The sequence below is a fragment of the Crinia signifera genome, chromosome 5 (assembly GCF_055691185.1).
Source record: "Crinia signifera chromosome 5, ASM5569118v1, whole genome shotgun sequence".
Classification (NCBI taxonomy): domain Eukaryota; kingdom Metazoa; phylum Chordata; class Amphibia; order Anura; family Myobatrachidae; genus Crinia; species Crinia signifera.
Window position 1 is genome coordinate 264,086,899 of NC_139221.1, and position 26,233 is coordinate 264,113,131.

Here is a 26,233-nt window from a genome sequence, read left to right on the forward strand (position 1 = left end):
CCAAATGGACACCGCAAAAAAATTAGAAAAGCTCGTATCGACCTTATGCACGTCGAACATAAGCATGTGTCGACCTTGTCAGTCAACCTTTGGTATGTCGACCATTTCAAGGCGTCAACCATTAGTGGTTGACCTAGTCATTGTCTACCATTTATAAAGTCACCCCTAGCATCCCTACCCTAAATCATTTTTTTTTTCTTTTTCGTAATAGCTGAAATTTCAATTAACCCCTTCAGTAGCAATCCCTAGAATATTCCGGGCTGTGCCTCAGTGCCCAGTCCGGCAACCCCGGAAAATTCTTGGGATTGCCACTGTTTTGAGCCGGGCAAAAAAAAAAAAAAAAAAACCAGACAGAACTTAAAAAAAACATTCCAAGATCTTTAATTTTGCCTTAAAAACCTTGGATTGGATAGAATATACAGAATATAAACTAAAGCATGTTGTGTAGCTTATTTATAGTTAAGTTAATTTGTTAGTTTAGAGTATTGTACCAATAGTATATACACTACACAGAACACAAATATTTGTAGTATTCATCCTTGTAAATATTCTCTATCTTTTGTGCTACAGATAAGCAGCGCCCCCTGCTGCATATATTTGGAATAGTTGTACACTATGGATTGTTATTTTGTTTTTCAAAGCAATTTAAAATACACAGGTAGTTTCCAAAAATCTAAAGACCCCCATACACGGTCCGTTAATCGGATCCGTTGTGTGCTTAAACAGCACACATCGGATCGGATCGCATCCCTAGTGCATGCAGTGTGCATGCACTGCGATCCGATGTATAGCTAGTACAAAAAGTATGTGCAGCACTTACTTTTTGTACCGTACTATGTGATGCGCGGGAGCGGGCATCGCATAGTACAGAACGGAGCCATACACAACGGACCGTGTATGGGCTCCTTAAAACTGAATTTTTTTTTTCCTCTCTCTCAGATCATGACAGCTTTGTTTTCCGATGGTTCAATGTACACACACTTTATTTTTGCTATGTACCAATGTCCCACAATGGCACATCCACAGTAAATTAGTCCACACAAGGAGAAAGGAAACAAAACCTAGATAACCACCTTAAGGTCCCCGCACACCTTGAGCCACCCGGGAACCTAGCAGGAATGCATGAGATGCAGCATATTCAGTCCTTTTACATGCAATGTATCTTATATGATTCCCAGCCAAAGCTGCCAGGAGGTTTGGAATGGAGACTTCTCTATAGTGCAGCAGGTACTATCTTGCAGACCTGATGTCAACAACGTGCAATGCAGACACTTTTTATGCAAATTATTGCTGCCAATCACATTAAAAAAAAAAACAACTTCAATTTGCAGGAAAATCGCCTTAGTGTATTGACACCTTTACTCTTTAAATTACTTCTCAACTTGAACTAGTTTTTTACTCCTTGGGTCGCATCGGTTATACGTGAATATACAATCAAGAATAATAGATGCAAAAAGAGTGAGTGAAAATCAAGTGGAGAAGTCAGTTCAAGAGCAAGCATTTATTTTCCTTACTTTTTTGTGACTTGTGTGGACCAATGTCTAACCATCTCACGGGCCAGTAACTGCTTATACAGTATCTCATTCTTTCTGATTTTATTGGCTGGACAGTGTTGGCCTAGCTTACCAGATCCTTTTATTTTCTCCATAAAGCAGTGATCAGGATATAGAGGAGAGGCGACGATCACCGGCCGACCATAGAGAGCGGGAGGAAGTATGAAGGGAGAGGAGGTTGGAAATGTATGGAGCAGAGGAATTAGATGGCCTTGTATGTGAGGGTGAGGAGATTGAAGACGATTCTGTAGGGAAATGGAAGAGTGTAGATTTTGTCGAAGGGGAATGGCAGAAATGGAGCATCAGGAGAGGAAGATAAGCAGAGCCGTGGAAATGAGGACAGATTACAGTGGAACAAGATGGGAGCGGGTAAAGCAGTTGTCAGGCCGTGAGTGGATGAAAAGTTTAGTTGCACTCTGGGAGAGAAACAGCCTGATGCAAGCAATAATGCATATCTGGAACAGACAGGATTGTACCAGAGCTTGGATGTGTGGTGTAATGGAAAGGACAAGAGTGGCACTCAAGCAGCAGAGTTGGGGAATGGGGGAGACTAGGAAAAGCCAGTGGCGGTGAGGACTCAGAAGAGATGAGTGATTAGAAAACATATTGCTTGGCGAGGGAGAGAGGAAGAGCGGTAGGAGGAGAGAATTAACTTGAAATGGAGGAAATCTTCCAGAGAGTGGGAGTCTCTCCAAAAGCTTTCCGCAGAGCGTGACCATCATGTTAGTTTGGGGTGCCAGGGTAAGGGTTTAAAGCGACTCAGGGGTCAGAGGGGTTGGACCACATAGTTGAGAGCAGAGCAGAGGTAAGGGAAGAGTCAACATGGTCTAAAGGTCTACACACACGAAAAAAAAAATATTCATAAAATCCTCAACTGGTTCACCTTGTCAACATTTCGATCTAAAGCATGTTGACCCTTTTCCTATGTTGACACTTTTCCTGTGTTGACCTTCTGCCTGTCAACATAATGGGCGGTATTCAATGAGGCTGATTCACCATGTTTTTATGGCAAATTTGTGCTGTTCGGCGAATTTCTGACAAACGGTGAATCACCCTATTCAATGACCACATGGCGAATACATTTCAAGGTTTTTTTCACCATGATTCACCGAGTAGCAATCGCTATCTTTTTATGGAGAAGTGGAATGTGAACTTTTAAAATAAAGTGTTTTGTTTTTTACATTTGGTGTAAAAAAAAAAAAAATCAGGAATTTTATTCTGAGGAGGGGCATGCTATTTTTATTCATGTGCTGTAAGCACATGAATATATATTTAATTTATATTATATTTAATTTTTTTTTTTTACACAGCAGCCAGCAGGGGGCCGGAGCCGAGCCGCTCATTACATATTCATATATTCACTGTATAGTGAATATAGGTCCCCTGCTGGCACCCCCGGGGGGCAGCCTGTGCTGCCTGGCACCCAGGGAGCCCACCTACCCCCCACAAAGTTCTGGGGCAGGCAGAGAGACTTCCATCTCCTTGCCTGCCACCGTCCTCAGGCTCCCTGCGGCATACGCCGCAGGAGCTCATATTCGCCAGTCAGGGGCAGCGAGCCCCTGACACATTGAATACCGGAGCCCGCCGGCTCCGGAACGTGGCGAATGTGCAGCGAATCCTAAAAAGGATTCGCTGCACCTCGCAGGTATTCTCATTGAATACCGCCCAGTGAGCGCATAACATTTTATATAACAGTGCCCACCCCTTCCCCTTTAAATATAGCATACAAACTAAAGGACAAACCAACCAACCTATCCGGTACTTAGGTACTTACAAATCAAGAATGTCCATCAAATCATTGTCAAGTACAGCAGAAGAGTGCGCGGGATCTTCCCATAAAGCTCCTTCTGCTGACCGCACACAACCACGAGAGCAGACAGTGCAAATAGTTAAGACAATTACTATTATAACACTATGGTCCTGGTTTTTAGATCTACAGTATCTAGATAGACAGACAGTCAGTAGGTCTACCCCAAAAGGTCAACATGCAATAGGTAGACAGGGTCAAAAGATCGACATGAAAAAGTAGATTTTATTTGGTCAACGTGGAGGGAGAATATAATTGTCTGCCGAGACACCATGCCCGAAGAACGCATTACAGTAATTGAGGGTCTATGTCAATAGTTGTCGACACGGACATAAAAAAAAAAAAAAGCAGTATCAAGTCTACTTTTCATGTCAACATTTTGACCCTGTCGACCTATTGGGGTAGACCTACTGACGATCTAGACACGGTCTATCTAATAATCTGCAACCGTAATACTATGGCTATTGGGGAGGTAAAAACATCAATATGAGACACTCCATTTGTCTATTGTTTCAGCTTTACTCTCCTACAATAAATAAAAAAATGACAGTTCGTAATATAGTAAGTCATTTTGTGGCCCGACCTGAGCAGGAAAGAACCAGAAGAAGAGATTGCTGTCATAGGTTTCGTTCACAGTAAGGTATCCAGAGTAACTTTTCACATTTGACCCAGGGAGTTCTCCTACGAGGCTTAGCTCACGTGCTGAAATAGGACGGTATGGCAAACGTGGATAAACATGTGGCAACCCGTAAGAATCGTACAAAACTACAAACAACATTTTTATACATACAGCAATAAACAGGGATGAATGAAGATTAACACCATTTTTACCAAATGGATAAGGTTCAACTTCACTTTCACTAGATCCTGTCGCTGAAAAGAGCACACTATCAGCCAGAACTAATGATTGTATCCTGATCTGTTTCTAATTCCCCCCACGACTGCTCATAAACAGATCTGCTCCTTACTTTAGGATATTTTCTCTTCTCTTTGTAAACTCATAAATTAGATGACCTGCGTTAAACAGCCCTCATCTTCCTCAAACTATTAGGACACCACAAAACTAAAACCAATAAATCGCCTCTCCCCTACAGAGAACAGAACCACAGGATTCTCCTGCTTTGGACCCTCCCCAGGGTGCATAAGAAACTCACACTTGACAGTGACTGTAGTCTCAGAATGCTCTCGGGCCTACCATCGGCATCTTGGATGCAAAATTCCAGCAGATGTCAGCTGCGGATGAGGATCTCCATCAGCTTTCACAACAAACATATGGAAAAGCTTACATTGCAGACCCAGGCTCTAATACTGTACTGTCCAATATTTCAGATGTAGAAATTAGGACAGAGTTTAAGACAATGCACCCATGCAATACGCCCCCTCTAAATAATGGATTAACTGCAGAAATTGGATTAGGTATGGGCTGGCAAAGACAGAAACCATGCTAATTTGCTAGCAACATAAATCAATAGATAAAATACATAATGGGCCTAATTCAGACTTGATCACAGGACAAATTTTTTCCTCAAAATGGGCAAAACCATGCTGCACTGCAGGTGTGGCAGATGTAACATGTGCAGAGAGAGTTACAGTAGGTTTGGGGGTGTTATTTTGTTTCTGTACAGGGTAAATACTGGCAGCTTTATGCTAACACTGCAAATTAGATTTCCGCTTCAACACACCTCACCCAAATGTAACTCTGCACGTTACATCTGCCCCACGGCAGTGCAGCATGGTTTTGCCTATTTTGAAAACAAATTTGCATTCAATTCTGAATTAGACCCAATAAACAGTAAGAGCCTCAATAGTTTACCTTCGTCAATCCTCCCAGTTTCCAAGTACGGTGTTAGGAATAGTGGCTTCCCAGGATCTCCTCTTGTTGTTGGCGGGACTTTTACCCCAGTAAACATTTGGCTGAAAGGATTAACAGCATGACATACTCTGATGTATCCCAGCAGCATTAGCAGCAGCAGGCCTCTGCAGTTGTCCATCCTGAGATCAGACTTCCTGCAAAACAAGGGAAGGTTTGAAGCAGGGGTGTAACTAGAACTTTGTAGGCCCCATGGCAAAATAGCCCCCTTTGTCATTGCAATGCAATTGCCCTTAGAGAGAGTGAGGAGAATGAGAGTCAGAGACTTCTTTAGGGGGAAACAGAGGGCAGTATTCAATGTAGAAAATTCTCTGTGCATGGCAAGAGATTTTTTCTCTCGCCATGCACTCTCCGTGTTCCGGAGCCTCCTGCTCCCACTATTCAACGTATTTAAGACTCGCCGCCACTCGCGGCGAGTCTTAACCCCTGCAGCGGACGAGCGTCCGTGGCAGGAAGCTGACAGGGAGCCGTGGGACGGTGGCATCCAGGGAGATTAAAGTCTCCCTGGATGCCCCAGAACATATGTGGAGGGTAGGGGGCCCCCCCGGGACCCAGGCAGCACAGGCTGCCCCCCCCTATAGCCAGCAGGGGACCCAGTATTCACTGCACCCGAACGTGCATCGGGTGCAGTGAATATATGAATATCTAATGAGCGGCTCGAGCGCTCCGGCCCCCTGCTGGCTGCACTGTGTAAAAAAAAAAAAAAAAAAAATTCAAAAAAATATTTTTTTTTTATTAAATATATATTCATGTGCTATAAGCACATGAATAAAAATAACATGCCCCTTCACAGAAAAAAAAAACTGATTTTTTGACACCAAAATTAAAAAAAAAACCTTTTAGATTAAAAGTTCACATTCCAGCTCTCCATCAAAAGATGGAGAATTTCTACACGGAGAGAGACGGCGAAAATCACTTAGATTTATTTCACATTGAATAGGGTGGTTCACTTTTGGAGAGCAAAATGCTCCGTCCAGGGTGAAAAAAGCAAAAATTCTCCATAAAACACGGAGAATTTTTCTCATTGAATACTGCCCAGAGAGAGAAGGAGAAAGAGGGGAGGTGAGCACTACCGGACTGCAGCACAACCACAGCTCTCTGATCAGGCAGGCACTTCTCAGCATTACAACACCCCCCCGGAGCTGGCCAGTCCATGAGTACATTTTCTGCAGTGTGTGGGTGCTACCAGGGGTAGATTGGGACTAGGGTGGCCAATCCCGGGATCGGGATCGGCGGGATCCCGGGATTTGGCCCCTAAAATGCCGGGATTTTAATCCCGGGATTGGAGTTTCCAATCCCGGGATTTCGGGATTAGACTGCCGGGCAGCGTCTGAGCTAGTGCTCAGACGCTGCCCGGCTTCTCCCGTCCCGGGCAGTGTGGCTCTGCGCAGCGTGACGACGTCAGAGGTCACGCTGCGCAGGCCACATAACAGCAGCCGCATCCTGCGTGCACCGCGTCCGCGCTGACCTCCTGCCGCCTTCGTGATACCGCCCACCCACCCACCCAGGCTGCCATCGCCTCTTCCCGGACCCCCATACCAGCGCCGGACGCCCGCCCAACAGCAGCCTCATTTTTGTGTGCACCGCGGCCGTGCTGACCTCCTGCCGCCTCCATGATACCGCCCACCAACCCAGGCTGCCTGCTTGCCTGGCATCGCCTCTTCTGGGAACCCCATACCAGCGCCAGACGCCCACCCACCCAGGCTGTATTTTACTGCCTAAACCCCCAGCTCCATCGCCCACCCGCCTGGCCGCACCGCAACTGTAAGTAAATATTAGGGCGGCCGGGCCGGGTATTTGTATAAAGGAAGCCAATCCCGGGATCCCGGGAATCCCGGGATTGGGCATTTTTCAATCCCGAATTCCGGGAATGAAAAAATGCCCCGGGATTGGCTTCCCTAATTGGGACAGATAAGCAGCCCTAATTAGGAGGGGTCTGTCAAAGGGGATGGGCCTTTATACTTACCCTAAGCTTCCTCTCCTCACATTCTAACCCTAAGTCTCCCCATTAGTGCCTAAGGCAATTGGGATGATGGATTTCTGTATCCTGATCCTTTTCCCGGTTCTGGCGATGGCATTCTGACAGCAGTTTGGATGCCGGCGCTGCTATTCTTAACACCAGCATCCTGACCGCATCTCCCTCTGATACCACTAAAGGTCCATACACACTTGGCTATTCTGCCCAGAGTGTATAGACAGCAAAGATCGCCGTCATCACTGTCTATACACTTTTTTTTTTGTTCTCAAAATGGGCCAAACCATGTGCACTGCAGGCAGATGTAACATGTATAGAGAGTTAGATTTTGGGGGGGGGGGGGGGGGGGGGAAAGAGTTATTTTGTTTCTGTGCAGGGTAAATACTGGCTGCATTATTTTTACACTGAAATTTATATTTCTGTTTCAACACACCCCACCCAAATTTAACTCTCAGCATGTTAAATCTGCCCCACCTGCAGTGCACATGGTTTGGCCCATTTTGAGAACAAATTTGTACCGCAATCAGATCTGAATAAGGGCCATGGGGTGAAATTTAATAGGATGAGAGAGTCAGAAAGTGAGAGATTTGGTAAGAAATCTCCAGTTTTTTTAAAGCTGCGATCATTCACACAAAATCAAACTGGTTTTGCAGTGTAAATGATTGCCGCTTTAACAAAAACTAGAGATTTCTTACCAAATCTCTCACTTTCTGAATCTCTCATCTTATTACATTTCACCCATAGATTTGACATGATACAGGCTTTTGCTCTACTGCTGCGCCTTCAGATTGCTCACTGCAATCTACCAAATGTATGCCCGACTAATGAGTTTGTTTTAGTTGCCTAATGGTATGTACACACGGTCAGATGTGCCTTCAGATACTATCCACGATCCGATCAAATCGGATCGTGGATAGTATCTGAAGGCACATCCGATTTGCATACAAGTCTTCTTAAATTTACAGACATTACAAAACAGGCAACATCTGACACCGGGTGCTGTCAACCTACACATCCCAGCATGCCCTGTACCAGTTTAGTATGCCACATCATTAAATGTGTGGCAGAGTATGCTGGGATGTGTAGTTCCACAGCATCTGAAGTGCAAGGTGTTGCCTAGCCATTAACTAAAATATGACTTTGCCATGTCAGCACAGTGAGGAGTCAAAAGTAATTTAGTTTTCTGTGCAAGATCAAAATCTGTAGAAGAGACTACAAAATGCTAGAATATTGCAGCTACCTGACCAGCTATAGAAGTGTCCGTTCTCCCTGAGAGATGCAGCACATCCACACAGAGACTGGACGACGGATATGGTTAATCCGGCCATATTTTATTGGCAAATAAATAGTGACAGGCAGCTCTGTCGTCAAAAATTATTAAATATCCCAGAGTAAGAACGAAATTCATCATGCCTGGTCATGTAGAAGAATTGTACAAGATTGATGTAAACCGCCCACTCATACCCTTATGGATAACCATTGAGAGGTTATGCCTGGTCTACACATTAACCACAGGAAATGCAGCATGTACATTGTGCTTAGTAAGCTCAGTCAGCCAGTAGTTTGCAGGTGTCTAAAAGCTGAATTCAGCAAAGTACAGAGAGATGTTCCTATTTTTAGCACTAACCAAGCTCCAACTATAAAGCTCAATGGGTTTCTATAAATTCACGTTCTTTTTGGGGAAAAGGGGAGCGGGGAAGTAGACCAGTGCACATGTTTATGTCAAATATATAGATAAGTGATTGTAAGGTATCCACAATTATTTTAGATTTGAAGGGAGAGAAAAGGACAACAATTCTCCCTAATAATTAAGATGTGTGGAGATGCGCCCTAGAGAGTAAGTGGAGTATTTGATTAAAAAAAGGGAAAATACTCTTTTTTGTTAGGGCACTCTGAAAAAAGATTACATAAAAATAATCTTAATTTATTGTGATTCTTGACAATTTAAAGGAATTATGGTGGAACAAAGCAAGAGGCCAACTCCAAAAGAGCCTCCTATGTAATGTGTTAGGGGCTCGTATAACAGTTTACAGAGGCTGAGAGAGTGCTCCGATTTGATAGGTGTGTTAAAATGTAACTTTTAATAGTACAATTTAAGATAAATACTAGACAGACGTACAGACAGACACACATAAGCAAACAGGTATGATGGTTAGTGCATAGGTATACTGCTTAGATTATGGAGGATACTTAGGCAGTACAAAGATCTGAAATACTGCTTTTTATCACCAACAGAAGAGAAAATGATAGTTTGTTTCAAAAACCAGTTTACACACAGTCTATGTAAAGGAAACTGTGTCAGATGTGGGCAAGTTTTCTGGCTGGTTATTTGAAATTAATGCAGCAGGTTTGTAATGTTAAGGCCCATACACACAGGGCGACTGAGCTGGAAGCCGCTCAAAACAGAATGTTTGAGCGGCTTTCAGCTCAAAGCCGCCCAGTGTGTATGCCCCAGCGATGAGGGCTGCTGTGTGCTCCTGCACCATCGCCGGGAAAGCTGCTCATCTGCTGGTTATACCAAAACAGTCTTCCCCCCTCCGTTGGCGCCGGGCAGGGGGAAAGCCACTCAGTGTGTATGCACTGAGCGGCTTTCCCCGCAGCGATGATTGACATTATCACTGTCCATACACGCTGGGCATAGTCGCCCAGTGTGTATGGACCTTTATTGTTTAATGCTTCAGATTGCTAAATGCAATAAAAGTATTTGAAAGCGTATAATCTTATAACATGGTTGTCAAATGCATCCTGTAGTATCACTGAGTGACCCTATGCACCGTACACAATGGTATATAACATGAAGATTTTCCGGTGAAAAATAAAAGGTGTGAATAATTTATGAAGCATAATGTCTACTGGTGGCGTTTACAATACGCCAACGATGTCCCGCAACACGTACTACAGAGAATTTATAAATACTCAAATATATATTGTATTAGTGGTTCCCGTACATATGCCAGCAAAAAAACGCAGTTATATTTATGCAGATTTTGGGATAGATAGGCAATATAGGTAATAAGGTGTCTCTCATCTCAAAACTTTTTCCGGTACTTGTGTATTATCACGGCGCCCACAAAATCGCATGCAAAAATCGGATGCGATTTTGCGGCCGATTTTTCACTTTTTCCGGACGATTTGCATGCTATTCCATCAGTGCACACCCCCGATTTCCATCGTAGTGCATTGCATGCAATATAGTGGCATGTGATGCATGTGAAGGGATTCGATTTGTAATTGTACAATCACCCTGATGGTTGCTTACAATGTTAAATGCACCGCCATTGTTACCACCCCCACTATCAACGCCAACCCGAAGCGTGGTGAGCGCAGCGAGCCCGCGAGGGGCGGCGGTACGTGTCCTCCGACCTTTTCATACCCCCACTATTCACGTCGGCGTGGAGTTGATTTTAGATAGTGTGGCGAGCCACCGAGCCAGAAGCGTGGCGAGCGCAGCGAACCCCGCGAGGGGACGCGGAATACATGTAAAGTAATCCGCGTCCGCTCGCCACGCTTCGGGCTCGGTGGCTCGCCACACTATCTAAAATCAACTCCACGCCGACGTGAATAGTGGGGGTATGAAAAGGTCGGAGGACGCGTACCACCGCCCCTGCTGCCCAGCTTTATATACCTGTAGTAAAGGTGGAAATATAGCACCAGTTACAAGAGAGGTCACCCTTCCCTTTTCTGTGTTATCCACACTTTACCAGCTACCATCAAAGTGCTTATAATGAGCTGTTATAGGTATGGCGGGTGAGCATGCTAAAAAAAATTTAAGTGAGGCAAAGAAAGGGATAGTGCTGTCCCTGTTAGTCCCAAGGGCCCCCTGATTAGATAAGTTCCAGTGGTCTCTTTGGGTATTTCAGGGATGAAATATTAAATCCTCCCACAGGTGTGCTTCTGTCCTCCACTTCTAGCAATATTACAGTGGTAGGGGAGGAGCGGCACCTGACTCGGTCGCCTGGCACTGAGGAGGAGAAAGTGTACAGGCTCGGCGGAGCCTGTGAAGGAAGCGGCAGTGGAGATAAGATAGGAGAGCCATGGAGAGACAGAGTACCGGTCAGTGCGCCCGGCGGCACTGCGTCTGCATCAGTCTGTAATTGGCGGCTGCGGGAGACGCTGTGAATTAGCATCACTAAGTCCACAGTCACCAACAATCGTTTCACCTACTGGAGGCTCTCTCAAGGTGTGTGTGGAGATAGGCCGACATCCTGCCTATTTGTGGTCTGGAGGCGCCGTCGCTATTTGATTGACAGGAGGCTGGGGGAATCAAATGAGAGTAACCCACAGCGTAATGGGTTTGGGGAGGGGGAATCTGAAGTCCTGAAAGTATATATTGCATGGAGAGGGGGGGGATGTGCGATTGTGACTGTTACATGGCGGAGTGCAAATTTATAAATTAAGACAGTGCGAGTATAGCTCCATGAGGTTAGGGACTGGGTTCAATCTATAAGTGGTGACATTTATTATTATCACACACCGATATCATGCAGAAAGAGATAAGTGATCTCTTAGTAGAGGTTTTTATTTACATTTATGTAATCTTTTTTCAAAGAGTGTCCCAACAAAAAAAAAAGGGTTTCTATAAATTACCTAAAGGTCCCCATACACGTTGCCATGAGAAGCTGCAATGCGACGCGCGCATCCCATCGTACAGTACAAAAAGTATGTACTTTTTGTACTGTCCGCGCATCGTATGCAAAACGCATGCGATGCGACCCGCATGATAATGCATCTAATTGCACGCAGTTATCGTAATGTGTATACCTTTCATGATCATTTAAACAAACACCACTATCCACATGGGAACCACTGCAAGAATAATTTAATAGAATATACATATGTAGGATACAGTGGTCTTTTTGTCCACATTTGAAAGTAATATGTGAAGATTCCAATAGGCACAGAGGAGGTCATTTATTTTTGTTCTCACAGGGGAAGCGATGTTCAGTGACTGTGCATAAGAATTTATGTGCACGTGCAGCTGCTTGGTGCTAGCCGAATTGCACCCAGCATTCCCATGGAAATCAGCGATGACGCGGGTGCCAGGCAGCTACAAATGGATGTTTATTCTAAACGTCCATTCGCACGCATGCGGGCTAACTCTGCGTGCAAGATGGGTCCGGCGGTCTTGCAAGCAAATATTTGTGTGTTGACCTGAATAAGGTCCAGAAGCCCTCTGACAACACCCAGGTATCAGTACACTATCCTTAGATATAAGTGCCACAGCACATCCTCATCCTCGCAGGTTTTGGGTACATGTAGTAGATACCTCATAGAAGCATTGGACAAGAGGACATCAGTGTAGGCTGCAGAGTCATTAATGCATGACCCCGTTACCCTCTGCTAAATTATCTGTGGGCCACCCAAAACTTGGGTAGACCCACTTACTGCCAGGAGAGCAAGTCACCTTCCCACAGAATACAGAAATGGGTTGGACACAGTGGGCAGGATGAGAGAATTCTCAGCAAATTACCTCATAGACCAACCCCTTTATGTGGGATACGGTCATTAGGTGTACAGCAACTAGGTCGACATGGGTCTAGGTCGAAATGTTTTTTTTTACTGTTTTTTTTTGTGCCGACAGGCGGTATATCATGCCCTACCATACACTAGGGAGTGGTGGGAGAATAAAATAGTGTGCCTAGCGTAGCGAGGCACCGTGCCCGAAGCATAGTGAGCGATGCTATGCACTTCAAACTGTGTCCATGTCAACTGTGTTGACCTTCGAGTAAAAAAACGGTGAAAAACCCCATTTGGACTGTTGACCTAGACCGATGCCGACCTAGTTGTTGTAGACCCAACAACCCACACCCCTTTATATATGGGCTTACTTTGCAGCATTGTGCTGTGTGGGGTGGGGCTAAATTGTGCAAAATACCCCACCATCAACTGCATCTCCACTCTTAAAAATCTTTTGGAGCGAACCAAACAAAAGAAAGATGAAAAAAAAAAAAAGTATAGAAGGTATAAGGTCGCTAGATTGACCCTATTTCGGTCAACATGCATTGGGATGACCACCGAAGGTCAACAGGGCTCAGGCCAACAACTGTAATAGGTCGACATAGCTAAAGGCAGTATGTCATGCCCTACCATCCACTATGGCGTGGTGGGAGAATAAAAATAAATAAATAGTTTGCCCCAAGCAGAAGAAGAAAGCCATGTAAGGGGACGCGGTGCGCTTTTACAATGTCCATGTTGACTGTAGACATTCGGGGCAAAAACCGTAAACAACTCATGTTGACCTTCCAACCCTGTTGACCCATACCCATGTAGAATGCCTGCACTGAACTGCTGTGAATTTTTATATTTAGTAAAGCTGGGGGCACACATGCACAAAAACAGGGGCATTTTGTCGTGGACATTTACATAAAGATATACTCATCTGCAGCTGAGGTAGCCTGGGCCCCCAAAGTACCTGCAGTACCCCCCACTGATGGCGGTCCTCTGGTGTTACCTTGATAAGTATTCTTCTCAAGCACATTGAAACCAAAAACTCCTAAACAGGTGAGGCTCATGTATTAATTAAGAAAATAATCTTCTACAGATTATGGGTACAGCTCATTAAAAATGCTGCACTGTGGAATACATTTTTCAATACCCAAAACAACTCAACTTGCTAATGTGCCTAGTGCAATGACAGTATGCACCAGCACAGGAACCATCAAAGAACAGAGGTCACAATAACAAACTCCATGGGGGAAGATTCAAAAGGGCACCCATCAAAGCAATTCAATTGTTGCTCTGATCAGAATTCCATTGCTTTTTACTCTTCCAAAAAGCTTAGGGCTTAGCCACACAAATGGCCTTATTGAGAGAGGGTTCACTCTTTCTGACAAAATCCTTCTTAGATGGACAAAACCATGTGCACTTCAGGTGGGGCAGATGTAACTTGTGCAGAGAGAATTAGATTTGGTTGGGGTTATACCTCAAATTGAGATCTATATTGCAGTATAAAAATAAACCAGACAGTATTTACCCTGCACAGAAACAAAATAACTCACCCAAATCTAATTCTCTCTGCACATTTTACATCTGCCCCACCTGCAGTGAACATGGTTTTGTCCATCTAAGAAGGATTTTGTCAGAAAGAGGGAACTAGAATAAAGGCCCAAAGACAGCAAAAGCTGCTGAGGGGCAGTCAGATAATGGCGCCCTTTATGCGCATGAAAAAGCACAATCCTCAAAAACAGCCCCATTTTTGTCTGACCACGTGTTTTCAGACGAAAAGCATTTTCTTTCTCCTGACCAAATTGGATAGCCAGAAAGAAAAGGAAAAAAAACACACAGACAGGAAAAATACACCCGATGATTTTTTATATTTTTTGCTGGGAACTGAATATCAACCACAGTGTCTGTCTGGATAGAAAAGAGGTGAGAGAAGCCGGTGCATGGGTGTATAGAGAAGTAAAATAAGAAATACATATTTAAAAAAGGGGAAGGAGTCGATAGGAAGCAGATACAGAGAATCGGTAGTGAAAGTAAAAAGTAGAACTAGCAAATAGGTAATAGTTATTTCAATGAGAAATAAACGATGATGTAGATGAAGCATGAGACAAAACTAGAAAAAAATTAAATCTATATATTCATGAAGGCGATAGTCTAAGGTCCCATATACACTAAGCGATATTACAAACAAGATCACTCACTTTGGCCCTTCTGCGCAATACAATATCGTCCAGTGTGTATGCTTGATATCTTTAGATGTGGATACACGTTAGAAACTTTACAATAGTGAACCAGCGCTAACTGTAATTGAATTATTAAACATATGCAAGACTGTTTTTCACATAAAAAATATTTAATGAATCATTTGTCTAGACATCAAGTACTAAAAAATAGGAGGGGTTAAAACCGCAAAATTAGCAATTATAAAATGAAATAGCCCTAAGACACAATATTCCCATATCAAAGGCAAATGGTGTACTGAAATGGACAGCTCCAATTTATGCTGGGTACACACCAGCACGATGCTGCTAGTGAGCGGGTCGTCACAGGAACATACGACCCGCTCACGAGCCTACAGCCGCCGACCGGCACAGAAAAAGCCACCGATGTGATTGCGACCCGCACCCACTACAATGGTCATTTCTGACATGCTACCTGCAGCAGGTAGGATCTCAGAAAAGACCGAACGACCTGCGCATCGGATTGGGATGGCATCAAAAGGACAGCGAAATAGTCCAAAACACGGCCGATTTACATAGAAAACGGTCGAGATTTATCTAAATTGGCTAATTTGGGGCCACATCATCCTGGTGTGTACCCCGCATTAGGCAGCAAATTATTTTTACCAGGTAGCCGTATTAGTCCCGAATGTGGACGGGCTGTTATACCACAAGTACTTTTGAAGAATGGGATGCTCGGTGCTGCCAGACAGACAGGTCCTCTGTATATATTGATGCTGGAGTGGGACCATAGGAGAGATGGCTTGTCCTTTAATCAGTAGATGGTTGCAAAGTGTTGATCCTCAGGAGTAACAAGGGTCAGGAATATAGGGCTCAACTCGACGTGTTTCCCTTGGGATGTGTCTCCCAGCTTCATCATCTATGCTTTCTGAATCCATGTCACCTGGCCTGCCCCCCGCACTGCTGTCATGGTGGAAAACAGAGCTGTAGCCACCATGGGGGGGTTGCAATGTCTATTGGGGCTGTGCTGATGTTATGGGAGAGCAGTGTCTATTGGAGCTGTGCTAAATACTGCAGTATAGCTCAGTAGACCCTCGGGCTTCATTGAATTTTTGAAAGCTGCCCATAGTGTCTTAAATGTTGAAGACCCCTGCCCTAACCGGATGGACACCCAACCAACAGGAGGCGCACTCCAGAGAGACAGAGATTGCTGCATATTGCCAGTTCGGTGTCCAGACCACTCTGGCTTTCACCCACTTCTGATACTTAGCAGCCAATAAGCCCAGATGATGAAAAGGTCCCCAATAATATCTATTGGAGTAGTTGCTAGAATATCGTTTTAAATCAAGGACACGTGAATTACACAGAATCTGTGGGTGGCAAGCTTATACAAGTCTGCAGTGCTCCTGGGTTTCATCAGCCACAGAACCTGTGCAATTGCTAGGAGTTCCAGAGCAAAGGGTATTATAGCAATCCTAACATACATGTAGATGCACCACAGCTGAAGCAGGAGGGGTAAAGCTCAGGTCTCACTTTTTAGATCACAAAATGCTCCCTTTTTTATTACAATAATTCATAAAATAACATTAATACATATACTTATTGCACACTATCATAATATAGGAACATTTACAGATATAGGTGAGAAACCATGAACAGTACATGAATTATTAAAATATATAACCATTGTAAGCTTACTGGCAATAGCATTTATTAGAGGTGGAAACCAGTAACTAGGAAGTAAACACACACAACACCATCACATGCCTGCTCTATGGGGAAGCCAGGAAGGAAGAGACAGCAGAGCCCAGCAGCTGCACGCAGGTAGTCACTTTGCAGCAGAGCCGGCTGCCGGGCACTTACCGATGCACTTGTACAGACACTAGGCACAGCAGCCAGCCATGGAGCGAGCACACAGGGTATACAGGAGACCGGGCACTTCCCTAATTACCAGCAGCAGCAGCAGCAGCAGCAGGCCGTGACTAACGCCAGGCCGTCTCGTGACTTGCAGAGGAAGAGTGCTGCCAATCAATTTATCGCAATTATCCACATTTCCACTAGGTGGCGCTGCCTGATCAGCTCACCACCTGAAACTTTTCACAGAGAGAGCCTATGACTTGATAACTGGGGTATGCAGTGCTGATAAGGGGGGCTGCTTAGCTATACCACCAAGGGGGGATGTACGAAGAGGTGATAAGTTTCATATGTGCTATAACACACTTTTAATCGAATGTCATCAAATCACTTTACAGATTCGTCGTCACTGTACTATTGTCAGATGTCGCAAATTATGCAAGTGTTAATTAAGCCCCATACACACCAGGCAAAATGGTTAACATTATTGCTCAGAAAGGGGATTCTGAGCGATATTGTTCGCAATATCGTCTAGTGTGGACATTCAATATCGATAACTCATTAATGTTATTATCATATTACAATATCATCAAAGATTATTGAGGTCTTCCAAACATGCTGGTCAATTTGGCATTGTAGCCAAACGAACCACATGTTCGTTGGTCTAGGGCAGGGACGGGGAACCTTCGGCTCTCCAGCTGTTGCTGAACTACACATCCCAGCATGCCCTGCTGCAGTTTTGCTATTTGCCCTTGCTAAAGCTGTTGCAGAGCATGCTGGGATGTGTAGTTCAGCAACAGCTGGAGGGCCGAAGGTTCCCTATCCCTGGTCTAGGGTGACCAACTCATCCCTTTAATCCGGGACACATATTAATTACACAGGTTCTGTGGCAGTTTAAAACCAGGTGAAATGGAGTCTAGAGGTGTGGCAGTTTAAAACCAGGTGAAAGCCAGCCACAGAACCTGTGTAATTAATATGTGTCCCGGATTAAAGGGATGAGTTGGTCACCCTAGTTGGGTCCCGGCAAGGGCGTAACTACCATAGGTGCAGGGGGTGTAGGTGCTATGAGGCCAAGAGCTGAGAGGGGCCCACATAGCCTGTCAAAGTATCATGCGTTGTATACATTTTCAGCATTAGGTGATAAATAGGGGCCCTTACAAACTTTTGTTTTGGGGCCCACATGTATCTAGTTACGCCATTGGGTCCTGGTGATGTCACTGGTATCAATGTTATCAGTGGCTGATACCGTTCAGTGTGTAACAACAATATCGTCCGCCCGCAGTGCTTCTAGTGTCAGCAACTGTGGGCATTATGTATAAGCAGCGCTTCCATTGTCGGCAACCATGGGCAGTACGGATGGTGTAATGGTTAGCATTACTGCCTCACAGTACTGAGGTCCTGGGTTTGATTCCCACCATGGAATTCAATTGTGCTGAGTTTGTATATTCTCCCTGTGCTTGCGTGGGTTTCCTCTGGGTACTCCGGTTTCCTCCCACAATCCAAAAATATACTGGTAGGTTAATTAGATCCCAACAAAAGTAACCCTAGAATGTCTGTGTGTGTGTGTACATGTGGTAGGGAATATAGATTGTAAGCTCCGCTGGGGCAGGGACTGATGTGACTATTCAACTATTCTCTGTAAAGCGCTGCAGAATATGTATGCGCTATATAAGAAACTGTTAGTAAATAATAATAATAATTATGTATAAGCAGCACTACTACTATGCAGAGGCGTAAGTAGATCTTTGTGGGCCCCATAGCAAAATTTATAATGGGACCCCCGGGCAATGCCCCTTACACAATATGCGACACACCATAATGCCCTTACACATTATGCCACACACCCTAATGCCCCTTACACAATATGTCACACACCCCAATGCCCCGTACACATTATGCAACACACGCAATGCCCATTACCCATTATGCGCCACACCGCAACGCAACATCATCCTAGCAGTGGCACTTCCCACAGACGCTGCCGAAGCTGGCTCCCTCAAGCCGCCCTCCCTCTGCAGAACCATAGTTATGCCACGGAATGTAGCCATGTTAATGTTTGCTGCAATGCAGCATGTTGTGCCGGCCTGTGACTATTTGTAGCTGGTGACCGCTCCATTAATTTCTAATGGAATGATCACCACCTGTGAATAGTCACAGCCCAGTGCAGCATGTCGCATCGCAGCAAACATTACATCTCTATAGGTCAGATAAACACATAAAAAAAAAAAAAAAAAATGAAAACTGTAAATAAAACAATTTAAACTTATTATTTAAATATCATATTGCTGCTGCAACATGTTCATGTGCTTTAGCCCAGCTCACCAGCAGCAGCCAGCAGGACCATCTTCCTGCACCAGACACTCAGCTCAGCTGACAGCGCGGGAGGATGGCCTTCTGTCTGTCAAGCCGCGGGGCGGGCACCAGCAGGAGTGTCATTGCTGATTCTCTCCCCTCCTGGCTTCTCCTGCATGGTGCACGGCTTCACCCCCCGCCCGACTCTCCCTGCACGGTGCACAGCACCATCCCCCGCCCAGCTCTCCCTGCACTGCACACAGTGCCACCCCCAGCCCGGCTCTCCCTGCAGTGGCAGCAGCAGTGGCAGCAGCAGTGGCAGCGGCACGATCAAGGGATAAGAGAGCCCTGCGGTGGCCGCACGCGCACAAGCCGACGTCCGCCGCGTCTCTCTAACAAATCAATAAAAAAGGGTGCAGGGGATTGATTGCTGTCCACAGGCCCCCCCCAGCCTCTGGGCCGCATAGCAGCTGCACCTCCTGCACCCTCGGTAGTTCCACCACTGCTACTATGGCAACTGTGGCCATTATATATAAGCAGAGCTTCCATTGTCTGCAACCACAGGAATTATGTATAAGCTGCACTACTACTATGGCTACTGTGGGCATTATGGGCAGCTAAGGGCATTGTGTCTTGCTTGCTGGGCTGTGAATTGACAGCCAGAGTGATTATCAAACAAACACATGCCTGAGCCGTCCTCCCAAACGGTGATTGACAACCTGTTGGCGTTTGGGGGTGTGCCGTCTGTGGTTTCTGAGCGTCCCCTGGCCATTGGGAGGGAGGGCCGCTGACATCATCAGCGGCCTCCTCCTCCCCACAGTCTTGGTAAATGATTTTTATCCCCCTGTGTGCACAGCTGTGTATGCGTTTACACAGGGGCAGGGGGAGTGCGTTCTGTGGGCGGTATTGACCTGGTCACGGCTCCGAACACTCGCAGCCCAGCAAGAAGGTCTGAATCACGAGCCCATCGTGTGTAAGCGGCACTGATACTGTAGGTATTCTGTGTTTAAGCGGCTCTACTACTACTTTTGTCATTATAGGTGTAAACAGCTTTACCACTGTGGGCATTATGTATAAGGGTTGCTACTATGGTTGGCATTGTGAATATAAGCATTGCAACTACTATAGGCATTTTGTGTGCAAGTGGTACTACTTCAGTGTCCATTATGTGTTAGCGGCACTACTGCTGTGGGCATTATGTGTGTAAGGGGTGTTACTACTGTGGGCATTATGTGCATAAGTGTCTCTGCTATTGTGGGCATTTTGCCTGTAGGCTTTATGTAAGTAAGGGGCGTTACTGCTGTAGGCATTATGTGTGCCAGTGATGCTACTACTCTGGCTATAAACAGCGCTACTAATGTGGAATTATCTGTAAGGGCCCTACTGTGTAGCGTAATGTGAATAAGGGGCACTACATGTTGTGTAATGTGAATAGGATTGTGCTACTCTGGGGCATCATTTAAAATGGGGGTACTGTTGTGTAGACATGCCCCTTCCTTGTGCAGGGCACCGTGACATGAGCTTGCTCCAGGCTACACCTCTGCTGTGGAGCTGCCAGGGTTACCACTGAATACCACTGAATTCCCCGCTTCCTGGAATAGACAGTAGAGTGATTGAAGTTCGTGTGACAGCAACTCAGTAATAATAGAAGGATTTCCCATTGCTGTAAACCACAGCGTTGAGTAATCCTTGTTATAGGGGGCTGGCATCTACTCGTAAATATGCCCCTTGGCCTTAATAGTGGACTAATGCAGCTAGCATTCTATTTTCCACATCAGCTTTAGACAGAAACATGGGAACTGTGAGAGTTTGTAAACAATATACGAAATATACCATTTTCCATACATAGTGCACCCATGTCCTGAAGCACATAAATACTGATTATTGTTATGAGCAACATTTGTCATGATGAATGCACTCATCCTGGGGTCCGGCTGCTGTCTACAGCAGAGTTTGTGTCTCTGACATTCATTTTAAAAGATACCATTGACAGCTCTTGATTTACTGTAATAGGGGAAAGAACTGTCTGTGATAAATGCTTCCCTTTTCCAGAGGCTCAGAATAAAGACAGTTCCCATTGGAGCACCCAGAGAGGGCATTTGCTCAAATTGCTACCAGTTAATCCTTGACCCCCAAGAGAAGAGTGATTTGCAGCCGCCCGATCCGAAAATTGTTCTCAAAGCACAGGGTTCCTGTATACCCTGCCATCTCTAAACACCATACTGTACTCTTATCATAATCACCAGTTACAGCCTTTAGCTGAATGTCCCCCTGTAGAATGCTTTATTAAGATCTCCAATATGAAAAAAAAAAGAACTTAAAGCAAACAGAGGCACCAGCTGTAATCACAATGTGGTTGATAACAGTAATTAAAAGTGTAGAAAGGGAACCTCACTTGATAGCATTAAATCATGTGGTCTGCTTAAGAATTAGAAAAGGATTAATTCAAAAATAATAATGTCTAGGGGCATACAGTATAAATTGTACAATTAGAGATAGCAGTACTGCATTGGGGCACAGGGAATGTTAGCATAATTATTGTTACTGTTTTAAAGAATAGATGTATTAAAGCAATTTTAAGTGATAGTGCTCATTACACAGCACTTGAACCTACCTTATTATTGTTCTCAGTAGTATAGAAATGTCAGTATATTTCCTTGTGCTGAACAGTATAAGTGGGTAATTTGCATAATGACAAATTATAACCTGATAACACATCACGAAGGAAAATGCAGCTCCAGGGAACTCGCAATCTAGAGGGTACACACGGTGAGAAATGCACTATTTTTGTATTCAATTTTGCTTATAGAAGCAAAATCAAATCGAATGCTTTTAAGCAGCATTCGATGCAGATTCGATTCCAATGTGCGCATCTGTGTACAGTGCAGACGTCACCACTAGGCAGCTTTAGGCATTTGCCTTGGGCGCCGGCCACTGGAGGGCGTCAACTTGGGAGCAGCCCCCCCCCCCCGATCAAGGTCAAGGTGAGCATCTCCCTCTCCTCCCCCCCCTCCCGCCACTGCCCCTGTCTGTGTAGGGCAAATCGAATAGAAAAACAGGCAAGGCAAGACAGTCTAGTGGAAATCTAATAGTAGACAGCGAAAATCTGGGACCTTATTCTGTTTGACTCACAAGGCAGCGATTTTACAGCCATCAGATGCTGCCCCGAACACCCAGCGTTCTCATGGGAATGCCCATATGCTAATGGAGCTGCCCGGTGCCCCCCACCCTTCTCCGCCCCCTGCTCACTGTGTAGGGTGTGCGCACCCGGTGAACCAAATGTTCGCCGCGGGTGCAAGCACCCTGTGTCTGCACATGTACAGAAACACGCCTGTGGATGCAAAACATCGGTCCTCTGTGCAAATGCACAGGGGACCAAGGGGACCAAATGGATCTGAATAAGGTCCCTAATGTAGATAGTGCAAATCTAATGTGTTCACTGCTGCATTCAATCCAGATTTCAATCTCCTGCATGAAGGATCAGGAACACTGTGAGATCGATTAGCAAATCGAATAATAGGCCAAATCTAATCGAAAATGGAATTGAACAATGTGTACCCACTATAATAGGGCGTACACATGGTTTGATTCAGTTTTTGATTCGATTTTGTTTAGATTTGTCCCAAACTACCTGTTCTGAAGTTTTTTTCGATACTTACTTTCAGGGCGGCAGCTCTACACTATGGCCCTTATTCTGATTGACGCGGACTTTACCGCATTCTTACGGATCGCGTCTTTTCGCCGTCTGCGCATGCGTGGAGAACGCAACGCGCATGTGCCACGCCTAGACTCCGTACCAGTTCGGCAAAATCCCGTCCAAAACTGTTGGCCGCAATCAGTCGGGAAATATGGGCGTATTATGGGCGTCATGCGGAATGGCACATGGGCGTAGTTTCAAAGTGGGCAAAACGGGGCGGAAACATGGGCGGACACGGGGGAGTACACTTATGTTGGGGGGCGTACATTCGGAAACCACTCCGAATGCACGCGATCAAAAAGGGCAGAAATGTGCGGTGTCCACAAGTGTACTATTGCTTTGCGTACACCACTCGTTCATGCGGTAGGCGAACGTACGCCTAATGACTACAACCATTAACACCTGAACCCAATAGAATCTACTCCTTTACTCATTACTCACTAATAGGACGCTTGTCAGTGCTTTAATTGAAACCATTGCTGCTTCAAGGAACCCGTACTAAACACCCACATATGCTGTACTTGTCAGACACTTTCAAACTGCTAACAATGGACATGACAGAATATTAATACTAGCAATACACATGTGTATTTGACATGTACTCATGAAACCACACATTTTGGGTAAAGTAAACACATTTATTTATATTCATGTCACAGTCAATGGCAGTGTGATGCAATGACCATAAAATAATACATACAAACAATAAACAACATGGCAGGAATGCCGCAAAATAAATAATAATACAAAACAAATATAATTGCACACAGATGGACTCCAGCACCTCCTATGTGCCACTGCACATGCAGCCAGTGGGAAATGATGAGGCTGCTGGCCCTTCTACAGCAGGGCAAGCTGCACCTGACCATTCAACAGCAGGGCACCCTACACCTGGCCCTTCTGCAGCAGGCCAACCTGCAGCTGGCTCATATGCACCATCAGCAGAATCATTTGGAACACAACCGGGGACTTCACAAGATAGTACCATGGCCATCACTTCAAGTACAGCTGACAGTAATGCCAGGCAAAAGAGGGCAACAGGGGAACCACAAAGGACATATGAAGCAAGGCCTCAGCTGGTTCCCCTCAGCACGTGATTGGACACAAGAAGCTGACACACACAGCACAATGGAAGATTTGGGAACACATAACGGCAGAGATTAATGCAGCCACAAGTTCATTTCCGACCACGTTTGGCCTTGGTAGGCTCCTTGGCCTGTGCAGCAGCTCTTCGGGGACGGCCAGATGCTGGGGCAGGTGGAGCAGATGATGTGGAGGGGTTGGCTGGTCTACCCCTCCTGCCAGCAGGGAGTGTTGCCGCTGGTAATGCACCAGAAACGGATGCCATTAGGACCCTGTTGCTGGTAACCAGCTCCACCATAAGCTCATTATGGTGGAGGAGGAGATCATTTTGGCGGGTGGCTTGCTCGGCCAGCACCTGAGCACTTGCAGCCATGGCCTGCATGCTCGCAGCCATGGACTGCTGGGTGCTGACCAAGCTCGCCAGGATCTCCTCGGTCCTACGCACCCGTTCTGATGCCAAGTCTCCCTGCTGGTTGATGTCCCCAAGCACCTCGGCCAAGGCGGCCAAATCGGCTTGGCCCGATGCCTGCTGCTGCACAGGCCTACCTCTGGGGCCAGGTGGCACGGACTCCTCCACCTCCTGAACAGAGTCGTCACCAAGCGGTGGGGTGTCTGTGGGCAAAGATAAACACAATTAGGAGACATTCTACGATAATTACTTGCCCAAGTTTATGGCATGACCAATATTTACCTTCCAGAAAAGACGCAAACACTTCAGCTGGGGCCTCGCTATCCATAGTGCTCACCCCCCGGATCTCCTCAACTGATATGCAGCTCTCGGCCATCACCTCCAGGGGGGTGAGCTCTAGCCCTGATGGCATGGGGCCGGCCCCAGATGTCTGGCTGTGGTCCCACCGCTTGGTCAGCTTCCTCTTCAGGTTGGTTTTGAAGTCCTGCCACCTGCAATGTAAGTTGACATATTAATACATGTCACTCCCAATGTTAGCTGTTGCAGCCATTGCTCTGTGCTACATATTACAACATGTGATTATTGTCCCATATATAATATTACATGCAACTATGATATCAACCGTTACAATACACATTCACAATCACCCTACTCTAACTCACAATGAAATTACATGGCAATAATGTATGTGTATCGTAACAACCTCACGGCCCATTTGCTAAATGCATCTAAGCATCAATTCAATCATTACTTGGCTATTACTGGCCACATGTATCACAAAACAACTTGCCTCTTCTTCACATGGTCCGTCTCACGAACTTGTGGCGCTACTTCATTAATCTCTGCCGTTATCTGTTCCCAAATCTTCCATCTGCGTGTGTGTGTCAGCCTCTCGGATGGACACTCTATCCAATCACGTGCTCGGGGAACCAGGATGGCCAGCTCCTGTGCTTCATATGCCTTATTTTTTTTGGGTGGTTCCGCTGTTGCACTGCCTCGCCCCTTGCCACGTCCCTGGCCACGCCCCCTGGCACCAGTCGCTGCACTTGAAGTGCTGGCCATGGTACTACCTTGTGAAGTCCCCTGTTGTGTTCCAAACAATTCTGCTGATGGTGGATATGAGCCAGCTGCAGGTTGGCCTGCTGCAGAAGGGCCAGGTGTAGGTTGCCCTGCTGTAGAATGGTCAGGTGCAGGTTCCCCTGCTGGAGAAGGGCCAGCAGCCTCCTCATTACCCACTGCCCGCATGTGCAGTGGCACATAGGTGGTGCTGGAGTCCATCTGGTCAAATAGTTGCTGCAGCACTGGGTCCACCTCTGGTTGGGATCCAGACATGTTAGCAACAACATTGTCACCTTCTAATACACCTTTATATACTGTTTGTGTAATCTGTTTGGCGGACATCAGCGGCAGCTGCGTTCCGTGCGTGAGCGTACGTCGCTGGTTTTTCGCGCCGCATACGGTGGCGGAAATTCCATTGTGTAAAACCTGGCGAAAGTTCGACATGAAATACTGGTCACCAATGCTAACATTGCATAGAATCTTCTGATACACCTGTGACTATTGCTCAATACACATGCTATTTGCTAGCATGACATGACATTTCATTCATGACTACTGTGGTATTGTGGCGTTTTAGTGCAAGCTAAAAGTAGCCCATTCCCTTAGAGAATCCAGGCCACAAGTCATGCAATACTCATCTCTACTGTTATAGACCACACATGTGAGAGCCCTATAAATAATGTCTTCCTGCTAGAATCATTTGTCTTCAGATCTGGACTTATCAGGGTCTAAGGTAAGCTCTTCCATGCTCCTTGTAGATATGATATCCATTAACAATGTAAGTGTATGAATGTATGCACTATTGCCTCACTGACTACAGATTGTTGGGCCAGCAAAGTGGTGTATTATTATTGCAACATGTCACATGTTCACTATTTCACTCACAGGGCTTAAACCTGTGTGGGTTCATCTATTGCAGGACAACATGTCCCAGCAATAGATGAAATGTGTCATAGTACATGATGTCGGCAAAAAATGCTGACACCTTTATCTGTGTGTTTTGGACGGTGTG

At 45.6% G+C, this 26,233-nt stretch overlaps 1 protein-coding gene across 1 annotated transcript in view; it reads right to left on the reverse strand.

Moving 5' to 3' along the window:
* CPVL (carboxypeptidase vitellogenic like) overlaps window positions 1-16,845 on the reverse strand; it is an 84,167-nt gene extending 67,322 nt beyond the window's left edge. Inside the window, exons 1-3 of the mRNA XM_083188956.1 lie at window positions 16,691-16,845; window positions 5,174-5,367; window positions 3,944-4,062 (exon numbers count right to left, since the gene is read on the reverse strand). Of these exons, the coding sequence (XP_083045082.1) occupies window positions 3,944-4,062; window positions 5,174-5,351 (297 nt within the window). The 5' untranslated portion in view covers window positions 5,352-5,367; window positions 16,691-16,845. The remainder of the gene's footprint in view (window positions 1-3,943; window positions 4,063-5,173; window positions 5,368-16,690) is intronic.
* Between the last annotated feature and the right edge of the window lie 9,388 nt (window positions 16,846-26,233).